The 15,645-nt window shown below is 40.8% G+C and overlaps 1 protein-coding gene across 1 annotated transcript; it reads left to right on the top strand.

Moving 5' to 3' along the window:
- Positions 1 to 1,772: 1,772 nt before the first annotated feature.
- On the top strand, positions 1,773 to 15,465 carry SNRPB2 (small nuclear ribonucleoprotein polypeptide B2). The gene is made up of 7 exons (XM_068987466.1): positions 1,773 to 1,816; positions 4,971 to 5,060; positions 5,434 to 5,606; positions 12,134 to 12,274; positions 12,886 to 12,936; positions 14,579 to 14,667; positions 15,151 to 15,465. Exons 2-7 carry the CDS (start codon positions 4,997 to 4,999, stop codon positions 15,308 to 15,310), a joined length of 678 nt encoding a protein of 225 aa, XP_068843567.1. The 5' UTR covers positions 1,773 to 1,816; positions 4,971 to 4,996; the 3' UTR covers positions 15,311 to 15,465.
- The last annotated feature ends 180 nt before the right edge of the window (positions 15,466 to 15,645 follow it).

Here is a 15,645-nt window from a genome sequence, read left to right on the forward strand (position 1 = left end):
GATCATAGAAAAAGGAAGAGAATTACAGAAAAACATCTACTTCAGCTTCATTGACTATGTTCAAGCCTTTGACTATGTGGATCACAACAAACTATGGAAAATACTTAGAGATGGGAATATCAGACCACCTGACCTGCCTCCTGAAAAATCCGTATGCAGGTCAAGAAGGAACAGTTAGAACCAGACATGGAACAATGGACTGGTTCAAAATTGGGAAAGAAATACATCAAGGCTGTATATTGTCACCCTGCTTATTTAACTTATATGCAGAGTACATCATACCAAATGCCAGCCTGGATAGAGCACAAGCTGGAATCAAGATTGTCGGGGGAAATATCAATAACCTCAGATACGCAGATGACACCACTCTTATGGATGAAAGGGAAGAACTAATGAGCCTCATGATGAAAGTCAAAGAGGAGAATAAAAAAGCTGGCTTAAAACTCAACATTCAGAAAATGAAGGACTTGGAATCCAGTACCATCATTTCATGGCAAACATTTGGAGGAACAATGGAAACAGTGAGAGACTATTTTCTTGGGCTCTAAAATCACTGCCTATGGTGACTGAAGCCGTGGAATTAAAAGACGCTTGCTCCTTGAAGAAAAGCTATGACCAACCTAGACAGGATATTAAAAGCAGAGACATTACTTTGCCAACAAAGGTCCATCTAGTCAAATTATGGTTTTTTCAGTAGTCATGTACGGATGTGAGAGTTGGACCATAAAGAAGGCTGAGCACCGAAGAATTGATGCTTTTGAACTGTGTTGTTGGAGAAGACACTTGAGAGTCCCTTGGACTGCAAGGAGATCCAACCAGTCAATCTTAAAGGGCATCAATCCTGAATATCCATTGGAAGGACTGATGCTGAAGCTGAAGTTCCAATACAGTGGTCACCTGATGTGAAGTACTGATTCATTAGGAAAGACCCTGATGCTGGGAAAGATTGAAGGCAGGAGGAGAAGGGGATGAAAGAGGATGAGATGGTTGGATGGCATCACCAACTCAATGGACATGCGTTTGAGCAAGCTCCAGGAGATGCTGCAGGACAGGGAAGGCTGGCGTGCTGCAGTCCATGGAGCTGCAAAGAGTCGGACACGACTGAGTGACTCAACAACAAAAAGGCTACTGTGAGTGTTCTGCGCACCTTTGTGATAGGTCTGGATTAAATGTGTGATGCTGGGTAGGTTAGGTGTTATTACATGTGTTCTCAGTTGCATCTTACAGTGCTTTCAACTTACAGATGTGTTTGTCGTGTCCAGTTGTGTCCAACTGGACCACCCCATGGAGTGCAGGCCACCATGCTCCTCTGTCCACGGGATTTCACAGGCAAGAATACCGGGGTGGGTTGTCATGCCCTCTCCTCCAGGGAATCTTCCTAACCCAGGGATCGAACCCAGGTCTCCCGCATTGCAGGCTAATTCTTTACCGTCTGAACCACTAGGGAAGCCCACAGATGTGTTTATCAGGATGTTCTAGGTTGAACAGCGCTAACTCATGGTGACGGAACTGATCACCGTCTGTCCTTATACTCTTACTGCGCTCCCCCAGAATTCGAGTTAAACCCACAGAATTCCCCCAGGCCTATTTCCCTTACCCCGTTTCCGCTTCACACCTGTTCTCCCAGCCACCAGGTGTGCGCATGCTCAGAGCGATTACTTACTGTGGTCTAGACCGACGGACATCGATCCACTCTGGGCTCGGCTTCTTGACTGATCGGCTTTCGATTGAGGTGCGTGGTAGCGTCATTTCCGGTGGCTGGTTCGGCTTCCGGCTTCTGGCTTGTGGTTGTTACGGGACGTAGAGGACCTGTTCGGTGAGTTGGCGGGGTTTTTTTCTTCGCTCTCTCCTCTCTTCTGGCTGCGGGTTGCGGCTTAGGCAAACCTTCCCCTGCGGGAGCCGAGAATAAGCGGTCCGCTGCGCTGGGGCCGGAATGTATGCAGCCGAGGGTTCGTGGTGGGTCGCCGAGGAAGGCCTGGAAACTGACGCTCGGGTCTGGCGAGGCCCCTGGACTTAGAGCTTGTCTTAGGCGGGACACTTCGGGGCCGGGCATGGCGTGGCCGCTTCCTGGGGCTTCGGGCGGAGCCCGTGGGCGGACGTCGCTGCGTCTGGAGAGCCGGCACCCTCGCGCGTGTGAAGTTACGGATAACCTTCGCGTATCCGAGGCGATTACCGCGCGCCGTGCCTTCTCAGGGGCCTCCCAGAGGCTCCCCTTTTGAATCCGGAAGGCGACTCCCGGCGCCCCTGCTCAGTTTGATCCCTGTCACTTCCTTCTCTTCATCGTCTTCGAGTCACCAGTCCACCAAGATTCAGTTTAGGGGTCTCAAACCTCTGAGAGGCGTTCAGTTCAGTTCAGTCGCTCAGTCGTGTCCGACTCTTTGCGACTCCATGAATCGCAGCACGCCAGGCCTCCCTGTTCATCACCATCTCCCGGAGTTCACTCAAACTCACGTCCATCGAGTCCTTGATGCCATCCAGCCATCTCATTCTCGGTCGTCCCCTTCTCCTCCTGCCCCCTATCCCTCCCAGCATCAGAGTCTTCTCCAGTGAGTCAACTCTTCTCATGAGGTGGCCAAAGTACTGAAGTTTCAGCTTTAGCATCATTCCTTCCAAAGAAATCCCAGGGCTGATCTCCTTCAGAATGGACTGGTTGGATCTCCTTGCAGTCCAAGGGACTCTCAAGTGTCTTCTCCAACACCACAGTTCAAAAGCATCAATTCTTCGGCTCTCAGCCTTCTTCACAGTCCAACTCTCACATCCATACATGACCACAGCAAAAACCATAGCCTTGACTAGACGGACCTTTGTTGGCTAAGTAATGTCTCTGCTTTTGAATATGCTGTCTAGGTGGGTCATAACTTTTCTTCCAAGGAGTAAGTGTCGTTTAATTTCATGGCTGCAGTCACCATCTGCAGTGATTTTGGAGCCCCCAAAAATAAAGTCTGACACTGTTTTCACTGTTTCCCCGTCTATTTCCCATGAAGTGATGGGACTGGATGCCATGATCTTCGTTTTCTGAATGTTGAGCTTTAGGCCAACTTTTTCGCTCTCTTTCACTTTCATCAAGAGGCTTTTTAGTTCCTCTTCACTTTCTGCCATAAGGGTGGTGTCATCTGCATATCTGAGGTGATTGATATTTCTCCTGGCAATCTGGATTCCAGCTTGTGTTTCTTCCAGTCCAGCGTTTCTCATGATTTACTCTGCATATAAGTTAAATAAGCAGGGTGACAATATACAGCCTTGACATACTCCTTTTCCTATTTGAAACCAGTGTGTTGTTCCAGTTCTAACCGTTGCTTCCTGACCTGCATACAGATTTCTCAAGAGGCAGGTCAGGTGGTCTGGTATTCCCATCTCTTTCAGAATTTTCCACAGTTGATTGTGATCCACACAGTCAAAGGCTTTGGCATAGTCAATAAAGCAGAAATCGATGTTTTTCTGGAACTCTCTTGCTTTTTCCATGATCCAGAGGATGTTGGCAATTTGATCTCTGGTTCCTCTGCCTTTTCTAAAACCAGCTTGAACATCAGGGAGTTCATGGTTCACGTATTGCTGAAGCCTGGCTTGGAGAATTTTGAGCATTATTTTACTAGCATGTGAGATGAGTGCAATTGTGCGGTAGTTTGAGCATTCTTTGGCATTGCCTTTCTTTGGGATTGCATTACCTTTCACCTATTAACCTACAGAAGAACAGTCCCCATCTGTAGGCGTTTTTCTTGTCAGACATCCTACGCTATGCAAGTACTATGAGTGTAAATGTTCGTGAAATGAAGGTATATGTGGGTTATCAGGGAATAAAGCAAGGTCCCAATTCGCGACTAAAAGAGTGGGAAAAATGAAATAGTGTGGTGGGTGTGAAATAAAAGTGCAAGAGACAGAAAACAAGGGTTGAATTTTCAGGCTGCCTGCGTATCACCTATGTAACCGTAGGAAAGAACTTGCATTAACTTTTTGTTTCGTCGCCAAATCATGTTCCACTCTTTGCGACCCCATGGACTGTATTCCGCCAGGCTCCTCTATCAATGGGATTTCCCAGGCAAGAATACTGGAGTGGGTTGCCATTTCCTTCAGGGGATCTTCATGACCCATGGTTCGGGCCCGCGTCTCCTGCGTTGACAGGCCGATGCTTTACCACTGAGCCTCCTGGGAATCCGTGCTTTATTCTGTGATAAACAGCAGTGACAGCTGTTGTAAGTGCTTACTGCTCATTCTAAAGCTGCAAAGAATTTTATCTCATTTAGTCTTCTGAGCTCTAATAGGCAAATCACCATCCCCATTTTACAGACATGAACCTGTGAAATTAAGGAACTTGCCATCAGTCAAGCAGCTAGTAAGAAACATAGAAAGATTTGAATTCAAATCCACTGGCACTAGATACTGAGTTTTTAACCATCATGCTGTACTATACCAGCGTTTCAAGTCGGTTCCATTTGACTTTGGAATCAGGACTGTTGGTGATGGTGTGTGTAAATTAAGCAATAATATGGAAGTCCTTTATGAGAGTACCCATGCAAGGATTCTTAGCAAATTTCATTAATGTTCTGTATCTTATGATTTTTAATGAACGTGCATTTGTTAGCTTGTTTTTCACCAAATCAATTCAATTTTTAAATATTGTTTAAAAGGAGAAGTTCATTAGGCAGATGGAAAAAAACAGTCTCACTTGTCATGGAAGAAATAGGTTATAAAAATAAAAGTATGGAATAAAGGAATATTACTAAAAATTGACTAGATAATGGTGCGGCACCAAGTTTTCGACCTGAGAACTGTTCTTTTCTTTAAAAAGGAGGGCTCGCAAGTTTTGGAGAGGTTTTAAAAACTACCCCCAAACTGATATTTTCAGTTTTCAAACTGACATTTGGGGCTGAAAGAATTGCAAAGTCAGTACCTTTGTTCTGTGTCCTTAATGCCACCCTGTGACGTGAACGAATCCTCCCTGTTTAGTAACAGAATATTTATTGTCTTTTTAGGCTATTGGAACAGTTTAACACAAAACATGGATATCAGACCAAATCATACAATTTATATCAACAATATGAATGACAAAATTAAAAAGGAAGGTAAGTGTTTTTTAAAAAAACTAGTGTGTTTATTTACTACCATCTTAAAAATTATACAGCTTCAAAAGTTCTCATCTAGTCATCTTTCTCACTGCGTGAAATAATGGTTTATCCCTTATTATGTAAAGACTTTAAGGCTTTTTAAAGATTAAAAATAAGTAGGGGCTGAAGATATGTTGAATCTGTTTTCACTCAGATGAAACCATTTCAGAAACTCTTAAAATTAAACAGCCGTTGGCAATAGTATGTTATTAAAATATGTAACTTTGTATAAATAAATGAGCGGAGTGCATTCAGTGCAATGTCATTTTAAGAAGAATTTCAGTCATAGTTTCATCCACAGATGCCTTGTTTCCCCTCTAATTTTGTGCAGAATTGAAGAGATCCCTGTATGCCCTGTTTTCTCAGTTTGGCCACGTGGTAGATATCGTTGCTTTGAAGACCATGAAGATGAGGGGACAAGCCTTTGTTATATTTAAGGAACTGGGCTCATCTACAAATGCCTTGAGACAGTTACAAGGATTTCCATTTTATGGCAAACCAATGGTAAATCAATCTTATTTTGGCTTTAATCACTACTAATGGTATGGTAGATTTGTAAATATACCCTTGACAGTGTGGCTGTTGCTTTCTGCCTTCTGTGTAGTGGGTTGGGGTTCATTTATGTATTTATTTTTATAGAAACACATTAGTAGTAGAGTTTGTAATATTCACTTTTTGAGTTATGACACTTCAGATGGGCAAAAGCAAAATACACGAAGATGTAGAATATTTTAAGAACAATGGCAGTATAGGCAATACTGTCCTCTCAAAAGAACTAAGAACTAGAATAATTACTCAGAAGATTAAAAAGAAACCTCTGTTTGTAAACTTGTAAAACAACGCAAAACAAAAATGGTGAGTCAAAGAGGAAATCCAGTCCGAAATTTCAAAAAAATACCATAGTGAAATACTGTACTTCAGATGCTATGCAGTCAAAGCGCTGATCTAAGGACAGTTTTAAACTCAGGAGAGACCTGAGATTTCACGTTTAGCTGTTGGGTCAAAGTTGAATTGTGGGAAGGGAAGTAGGGAACTCAGGAGGCATTGGTATAAGTCAGAGATGGTAGAGGATCGGATCAGGCTGGAGACAGAGTATATAATCCAGAGGTCTCTTGGTGTTTGAATGGGTACAGTCTCCCTTGGGTATGGATTTTAGTGCTTTTCTTCTGGAACTGGAATGTGATGGGAAGGGGTGTTGGGGAAAGAGCCGAGGCCGAGAGTTTCAAGGTCCCATGTTCTCATTCTGGTTCTGCCATTAACTGGCTTTTTGTGCATGTTCCGTTTCACCACCTATTTAAAAAAAAAAAAAGAATAAGCAGACTGAATATTTTTTGGTCAAATTTACAGGCAAGCAAAAACTCTTTTATAAAGGACCAGATAATACAAGCTTTGTGGACCACATAGAGTTTGTATTGCACATTCTTATGTGTGTGTGTGTGTGTGTTTTAAATAACCCTTTAAAAATTGTAAAAAGAAAGAAAAAAGTTCTTAACTCATAGGCCATACAAAAACAGGCCATGGGCTGGATTTGGCCCATAATCTGTAGTGCAGAATACCACTGTGATCTCTTTTTACAAATTAAAAATCAGGCACAGAAATCTTATGTTACTGTAACCAGTGGCATCGTCAGGACTTGAAAGCTAATCTGCTGACATCCAATATTGTGATGTTTTTTTTTCCCCTCAATTAGGATAGGCATCTGATCTGTAAAGGGCCAGATAGGGAATATTTTAGGCTTTACGAGCCAGATGATCTCTTTTGCAGCTCCTTAAACTGCTTTTATAGTTGAAGAAGCAGCCACAGAAGGTGTGCAGATGGAAGGGTTTGTCTGTGTCCTAAGAAGACCTAACGCAGAATACCAGGCAGTGTTGGCATAGTCAGCACTCCACGGACCTCGGTACTGCACTGTTTAATTCAGGACTGAGCACTTTTTGTCTGTTAAACTGCCACAGATTTTCTGCCCATCCTCTATCCAATGCTCCTTTTCCCATCATTTCCCACCTGACTGTTTCCCACCATCGTATGTTTGAAAAGTCGTATTCCAGAAAAACTGAGAAGGGGTAGTACCTACCTACCTACCCCAACTTACAGTAAATTGGCATTTCCTGAAACCAGTTTATCTTTCTCAGTAGCATGAAGAACCAGCATAATTGAGATCTCAGCTGGTAGTAGCATAAGACTGGGTTTTAGTTTAAATCTGAAATTATGTTAGTATGGAGAAGCCATTTATTCCCATAAAGGGTTTTAGGACTGTTTGTTAAGTTGGGATGACACGTTTGCATATGCCTGGGATTGAAGGCCAGGAAAGCTGGAAATTGTTTGCTGCATTTGGCACCGGCTTCACCTTGCCAGCTAGTTACTAAAAATCAAAGGGACAAGCCCATTACACTGATCCCATATTGGAGGTATTTTAGGAGGTCTCTTCTCTGCCTTCAGGAAAATAGGAGGTACTGCCAGATCTCCAGCATCCTGGAAGAGGGAAAGAATGTTCCTTGAGCTATCTTGTTTATATTTACTTAGGTGGTTTCAGTTGCTCTTTTATTTTAACGCCAACATACCAGATCAGAAATGAGCAAAATTGTCTATGACTTGGAACTCAGAACAAAATTATTCTCTGTGATTCAAGGACATTTGATTCTTTAATTCCAAAAATACCTCAGTAAAGTGAAACCATCTTCCTAAGGGTCTCTGTCTTGAAACCTCTGGTATAAATGTAAATCTTGCACCTTCTCTAAGCTCTGGGTGAATTTTTATCTCTCATCAGTATTTACTATTTTTCAACACTGGCACTATTGACATTTTGAACTGAATAACTTTTTTTTTTATTGTTTGGGCTTTCTGGTTCATTGGAGAGTGTTTAACAGCATGTCTGGCCTCTGCCCACTTAGCGTGACGATGCAGTGTCTCCAGCCAGCAGTGCCAGCTGTGTTCTGGTGGGCAGATTCTCCTCAACTTGAGAACTGCTGCTCTAGACCAGCCAGCTAAGAGCGAGGGCTGAGGTGAGAGATTTTCACAGGCCATAGGGAAAAGTACAAGATCACCCAAGATCTTCCCAGGTCAGAAGAAGGTTGAAGACCCAGGGGAGTTGGGAGAAAATCCCTGGACGAAGTCAGAGTTAGCCTAGATCTGCTCCTTTTGGTTAGATGATGATGTGCAAGACTAACAAAGTTGCTGGCAGGGTTAAGTCCACTTGGAGGAAGTCCTGCAATCAGAAGAAGCCTAAGGGATGGAGTATGAAAAGGCAAAAAGATAGGACACTGAAAGATGAACTCCCCAGGTTGGTAGGTGCCCAGTATGCTACAGGAGACTAGTGGAAAAATAACTCCAGAAAGTGAAGAGACAGAGCCAAAGCAAAAACTGCACCCAGTTGCGGATGTGACTGGTCTGATGGTATAAAGAGCAGTATTGCATAGGAACCTGGAATGTTAGGTCCATGAATTAAGGCAAATTGGAAGTGGTCAGACAGGAGATGGCAAGAGTGAACGTCAACATTTTAGGAATCAGCAAACTAAAATGGACTGGAGTGGGTGAATTTAACTCAGATGACTATTGTAATGCCCTGACCAGTAATGCTGAAGAAGCTGAAGTTGAATGGTTCTGTGAAGACCTACAAGACCTTCTAGAACTAACACCCCCAAAAGATGTCCTTTTCATTATAGGGGACTGGAATGCAAAAATAGGCAGTCAAGAAACACCTGGAGTAACAAGCAAATTTGGCCTTGTACAGAATGAACCAGGGCAAAGGCTAATAGAATTTTGCCAAGAGAATGCACTGGTTATAGCAAACACCCTCTTCCAACAACACAAGAGAAGACTCTCCACATGGACATCACCATATGGTCAGTACCGAAATCAGATTAATTATATTCTTTGCAGCCAAAGATGGACAAGCTCTATACAGTCAGGATAAACAAGACTGGGAGCTGACTGTGACTCAGATCATGAACTCCTTGCTGCCAAATTCAGACTTCAGTTGAAGAAAGTACGGAAAACTGCTGGATCATCCAGGTATGACCTAAATCAAATCCCTTAGGGATTATACAGTGGAAGTGAGAACTAGATTAGGGATTAGATCTGATAAAGTGCCTGAAGAACTATGGATGGAGGTTCATGACATTGTACAGGAGACAGGGATCAAGACCATACCCAAGAAAAACAAATGCAAAAAGGCAAAATGGTTGAGGAGGCCTCACAAATAGCTGTGAAAAGAAGAGAAGTGAAAGACAGAGGAAAAAAGGAAAGAGATACCCATTTGAATGCAGAGTTTCAAAGAATAGCAAGGAGAGATAAGAAAGCCTTCCTCAGTGATCAGTGCAAAGAAATAGAGGAAACAATAGAATGGGAAAGACTAGAGATCTTTTCAAGAAAATTAGCGATACCAAGGAAACATTTCATACAAAGATGGGCACAGTAAAGGACAGAAGTGGTATGGACCTAACAGAATCAGAAGATATTAAGAAGAGGTGGCAAGACTACACAGAAGAACTGTACAAAAAAGATCTTCACGACCCAGATAATCACGATGGTGTGATCACTCACCTAGAGCCAGACATCCTGGAATGTGAAGACAAGTGGGCCTTAGGAAGCATCACTATAAACAAAGCTAGTGGAAGTGATGGCATTCCAGTTGAGCTATTTCCAGTCCTAAAAGATGATGCTGTGAAAGTGGTGCACTCAATATGCCAGCAAATTTGGAAAACTCAGCAGTGGCCACAGGACTGGAAAAGGTCAGTTTTCATTCCAGTCCCAAAGAAAGGCACTGCCAAAGGATGCTCAAACTACCACACAGTTGCACTCATCTCACACACTAGCAAAGTACTACTCAAAATTCTCCAAGCCAGGTTTCAACAGTACATGAACCGTGAACTTCCAGATGTTCAAGCTGGATTTAGAAAAAGCAGAGGAACCAGAAATCAAATTGCCAAGATCTTTTGGATCATCAAAAAAGCCAGAGAGTTACAAAAAAAATCTACTTTTACTTTATTGACTACGCGAAAGCCTTTGTGTGGATCACAGCAAACTGTGGGAAAGTCTTAAAGAGATGGGAATACCAGACCTCCTGATCTGCCTTTTGAGAAACCTATATGCAGGTCAGGGCACAACAGTTAGAACTGGACATGAAATAACAGACTGGTTCCAAATAGGAAAAGGAGTACGTCAAGGCTGTATATTGTCACCCTGCTTATTTAACTTCTGTGCAGAGTACATCATGAGAAACACTGGGCTGGAAGAAGCACAAGCTGGAATCAGTATTGCTGGGAGAAATATCAATAACTTCACATATGCAGATGACACCACCCTTATGGCAGAAAGTGAAGAAGAACTAAAGAACCTCCTGATGAAAGCGAAAGAGGAGAGCGAAAAAGCTAGCTTAAAACTGAACATTGAAAAGTTAAGATCATGGCATCCGCTCCCATCACTTCATGGCAAATAGATAGCGAAACAGTGGAAACAGCGTCAGACTTTATTTTTTTGGGCTCCAAAATCACTGCAGATGGTGACTGCAGCCATGAAATTAAAAGACACTTGCTCCTTGGAAGAAAAGTTATGACCAACCTAGACAGTATATTAAAAAGCAGAGACATTACTCTGCCAACAAAGGTCCATCTAGTCAAAGCTATGGTTTTTCCAGTGGTCATGTATGGATGTGAGAGCTGGACTATAAAGAAAGCTGAGTGCTGAAGAATTGATGCTTTTAAACTGTGATGTTGGAGAAGACTCTTTGAGAGTCCCTTGCACTGCAAGAAGATCCAACCAGTCCATCCTAAAGGAGATCAGTCCTGAAAATTCATTGGAAGGACTGATGCTGAAGTTGAAACTCCCAATATTTTGTCCACCTGATGCAAAGAACTGACTCACTAGAAAAGACCCTGATGCTGGGAGAGATTGAAGGGGATGACAGAAGATAAGATGATTGGATGGCATCACTGACTCAACAGGCATGAGTTTGAGTAAGTTCCGGTAGTTGGTGATGGACAGGGAGGCCTGGCATGCTGTGGTCCACAGAGTTCAAAGAATTGGACACAACTGAGCAACTGAACTGACTGACTGAAGGGATGGAGATGTGAGAGGCTTGCTCTCCTCTTGTTTCCCCCATATAGTCATCTCTAGTTAACATAAAAGAAAGGAAAGAGCTGCTCTTGGTTTTAACGAATTCTTTGTTTTCAAACCTTCATTATTTTTAAGAATTCATTTCTATTGGAGTATAGTTGCTTTGCAGTGTTGTGTTAGTTTCTACAATACAGCAAGGTGAATCAGCCCTGTGTATACATACATCCCCTCTTTTTGGGATTTCCCTCCCATTTTAGGTCACAGAGTACTGAGTAGAGTTCCCTGAGCTGTACATTAGCAAACCTGTATATTGTAAAATGTCACTTTTTCTCTTCATACTGAAATCAAATTCTTGCCATAGAAGAGAACCATAGAGAGGAATTGGTAGAACTGGTGTTTCAATATGATCAGAGAGGTAGTTTCAGCTTTCTGGACCCCAGGAAAGAAAAGTTTTATGCTGTGTGTGGTGTATTATTCATGCAAGTGGCCTGGTTGCACAGCTATGATGCCATCTTATTTCCTTTCAAAGCTTTTAAAATTTAAGTTGATGCCACTATTCATTATTTCGTTTAAAAGTAATATTCCAGATTCAAAGGAAAGTCATTCTCAGTCTTCAGTACTTTAACTTGAGAAGTAACAAACTCCATGCACATCTTGACGTGTCGAGTGTTCCTGTAAGGCATAGACAGCTTTCCAGTGCACTCTTTTCTGTCTTTTAATGGAGAGGATTAGTGGTGCAGATTTTTCCAAGTCCTGTTTCTCCCATATGAAAATCTATGGTTCTTCAAATAAACACAGTTGAATCTAACCTTGTCTCAGTTGCATATCAGGGCCACAGTTTATTTTCTGTTGGCACTCAGCATACTTGACAGATTTCCTTTTGGATGTGTTTAAAATTAGCTCACATTTGTGTAATGAAGTTTGAAATATTAATGACAAGTGTAGATGAAAAATAACTTTTTTTAAAATAATTAAAACAGCGAATCCAGTATGCCAAAACAGATTCTGATATAATATCTAAAATGCGTGGCACTTTTGCTGACAAAGAAAAGAAAAAAGAAAAGAAGAAAGCCAAAGCTGTGGAACAGGCTGCAACACCTGTGAACAAAAAGCCTGGTCAGGTAAGATGGCAGAAGTTCCTATTCTGCTGTATATCAGGCAGTTTTATTTGAATTCGCATCCATCCTCCTTCCTCCATCATTATCCAAAATATGTTAGTATCTGTCGGCTTATTTTTTGAGTTCTGTGTATAAATAATACTATAGATTTTATCTTTAGTATTCCACTGAAATCAGCCTTCTTTGAACAGTTCATAAATTCAAAAATCTAATTTTAAAATTCCAGTTAAAGGTGAAATTATCATCCAAAAACTAGTTACTTTGGGATTGAAAGTAATTAGAAATCAGTTTTAATAAGTATAATGCGTGAGGTTTTTTTCTAGTTGTTTTGAAAAAAGAAAAGTGAGAAAGGCTCGTCCTTGGTTTTTCTCCTATGTGTTTCTCCATAATTTTGAAACTTAGAGGTTGACTTTTATGATACAGACCTTTCAAAAATATTTGACAAGTTACAAATACATAAATGTTTGAGTCAGAGTTTTAAGATGTAAATTCTCAAAATAAAATGGAATAAAAAAATCTATGATAATCTTATTTTTAGTGCAGTAATTTTAAACACTTTCTACTTTTTCAGAGGGATTGGAAGTTTTAACTGTTTCTCACTCTTTTTCCTTTAGGGAACACCAAATTCAGCTAATACCCAAGGAAATGCAACACCAAATCCTCAGGTAATATTTTTTCCCATGTGATACTTACTTTAAAATAAAATTACAAAACAATAGCAGTAATGTACAACAACCCTCATGTCTCCAAAAACTGAAAATGATTCCATCTATAAGCCACAATAATGTGGAACCTCCTTCCTCAAAACATTTTATTTTTCTTTAAGAAGAAGAAAACAAAACCTGACTTTATTCCTTGCTTCCCACAATGATCAATGACAGGATTAAGCAATATATTCTAAGTCTATAAAGATAAGAAGCAGAATAGTTGTTTTCTTCACATGATGTGGCCCAGAGCTTTTCGGGCTTGTTGCTTGGAATCCATTCCCATTGGCTAAAGCACTAACCCATCTTTTCTCAAAGAGCAAAGTTGTTCTATGGTTACCTTTGTTCTTATTTCCTCAATACATATATGTGTAAGTCTCCTGATACAGATCTTTTCCCAGTGACTCCACGGTATAGAATCCGCCTGCCGTGCAGGAGCTGCAGGAGACAAGTGTTCTATCCCAGGATTGGGAAGATCCCCTGGAGGAGGAAATGGCCAACCGCTCCAGTTTTCTTGCCTGGAGAATTCCATGGGCCGAGGACCCTGGCGGCTATAGTCCATGTGGTTGCAAAGAGGCACAACTGAAGCAACTTAGCACAATATAGATTTATTAGGAAACTCTACTAAATCTTCCCAATAAAGGCCTCAGAAATCTTGAGTTATATACTAATGGTTTCCCACATGGTCCCTTAGGTACTAGGGTCTGACAGGATCCTTATATCCAGGGAATTCCTTGCACCACTGAGGTTTTCCTCCTCTGATTTTAAGTTTCTTACATTTTCTACTACTTTGAAGTCTTTCAGCAACTATAGTCCAGCACATAATTCTCTAAGCCCTAAGTTCTTTACATTTCATCTTTTTTCTCATGAAATTTACTCTCGTTTACTTGGGAAAAACATTAAAAATCGCCAAATATAGGTTCTACATGGAAACTTTCTCTTTTTCTTTATTAATTTTTTTATTTTTGGCTACGTTGGGTCTTCGTTGCTATGCACAGACTTTCTCTAGTTGTGTGAGTGGGGGCTATACTCTAGCTGCGGTGTGCGGGCTTCTCATTGCAGTGGCTTCTCTTGTTGCAGAGCGTGGGCTCCGTAGTTGTAGCACTAAGTGGAAATCTTTTTTTTTTTTTTTTTAAATTTTCTCACACACTGGGAGGTAGTATGCAGTAGGATTGAGTATCTGAGGGTTAAGCAGCTGAGGACGGGTGACACCAGTGCCATCTCTGGTTTTGTTAAGACCAGTTATATAATCCAGATGACAAAAGCCTTCTATTCCAACTGCCTCCAGATGCTTAAAACTTAAATATTATTTTAAATACTGTTAATTAAATACTTAATATTTAAATACTTAAAAACTGTTGATAAGATTTATAATCTTCCAAATATTTCCTAAGTGACTTGAATGTCAGTCTTAATTACTGTTAGGTTTTGTTTACTTCTCTGATGTCACTGTTTTTCACCTTTAGAGCTTGATGTGGTAAGATTTCATAAGCCTTAAACTGTGGAATGTAATTATCTGAAATTTAGATTTAAATGTAAGAGCCAAAGTGACTTAATATGCTTTTTATACTTCTAAGTTAACTTGGCCTTTTCTTTTTAATAGGTTCCTGATTACCCTCCAAACTATATTTTATTCCTTAATAATCTACCAGAAGAGACTAATGAGATGATGCTCTCCATGCTGTTTAATCAGTAAGTGTTTTCATAAACAGTCTGTGTTCTGAGAGCCTCCTGACAGGACAGATAGCACTTCCCTGGGCTGAATCCATTTGTATACCATACAATAATTCCTTACGGCTTCATTGATTTGCTCCAGAATTAATCTTAAATTGAAACCAGTATGCAGATTAAGCAAATAAGAAGCTGAATTACCTCTAACGTTTGAATTATTAGTTCTAATTGATAAGTAAAGTAGAAGACAAAGCTTTGATGAAGTGACAGAAATAGAATTGGCTTACATGATTCCTGCCGTTCTTTTCATGGTATTAATTATATTTCAGGCTCTTTCATCCCACTCAGGATTCTTGGTGGGATGTGATCATTTTCCTGGACATATATCATGATGTTGCTTAACAAATTTAAATACAGAATAGACATTTTGTATTTGATGTCATTTCTATATTTGTATATATATAAATTGTTTACATATATAAGCATTGTTTTCATTCGTTATAGGTTCCCTGGTTTCAAGGAAGTACGTTTGGTACCTGGGAGGCATGACATCGCTTTTGTTGAATTTGAAAATGATGGACAGGCTGGAGCTGCTAGGGATGCTCTGCAGGGATTTAAGATCACACCGTCCCATGCCATGAAGATCACCTATGCCAAAAAATAACATTTGGGATAGCTGTCTTTAAAGGACTCAGTGTTATTTATAGCTTTCGTTTTGATAACATTTGATCAGTTCATTTTAATAGCTGGGAAAGGGGAAGTGTATGTGAGCTTTTTGTAAAGGATTTAAAAGGTTACGTAGTCTCTGTTTAGCCTTAGTGAACTGTGAAGGCCTTAATTTTGTACAATAAAATTTTTATTTGTATTCCTTACCTAGTATTTCATTTATTGACCCACTGCCCTATCATCAAATGCTGGTGCTAGGCTAGGACACATCTTAAGGTACATAAACTGTAATGGGATGCTTTTCTAGTGTCATCTTGGAGCAGCTAATGGTAG

The sequence above is a fragment of the Capricornis sumatraensis genome, chromosome 15, assembly GCF_032405125.1.
Source record: "Capricornis sumatraensis isolate serow.1 chromosome 15, serow.2, whole genome shotgun sequence".
Classification (NCBI taxonomy): domain Eukaryota; kingdom Metazoa; phylum Chordata; class Mammalia; order Artiodactyla; family Bovidae; genus Capricornis; species Capricornis sumatraensis.

Coding starts and splice junctions, on each gene's coding strand:
- SNRPB2 (XM_068987466.1), top strand. CDS start 4,997: ATGGATATCAGACCAAATCATACAATTTATATCAACAATATGAATGAC. Junction 5,061..5,433: donor TGACAAAATTAAAAAGGAAG/GTAAGTGTTTTT, acceptor AATTTTGTGCAG/AATTGAAGAGATCCCTGTAT. Junction 12,275..12,885: donor TGAACAAAAAGCCTGGTCAG/GTAAGATGGCAG, acceptor TTTTTCCTTTAG/GGAACACCAAATTCAGCTAA.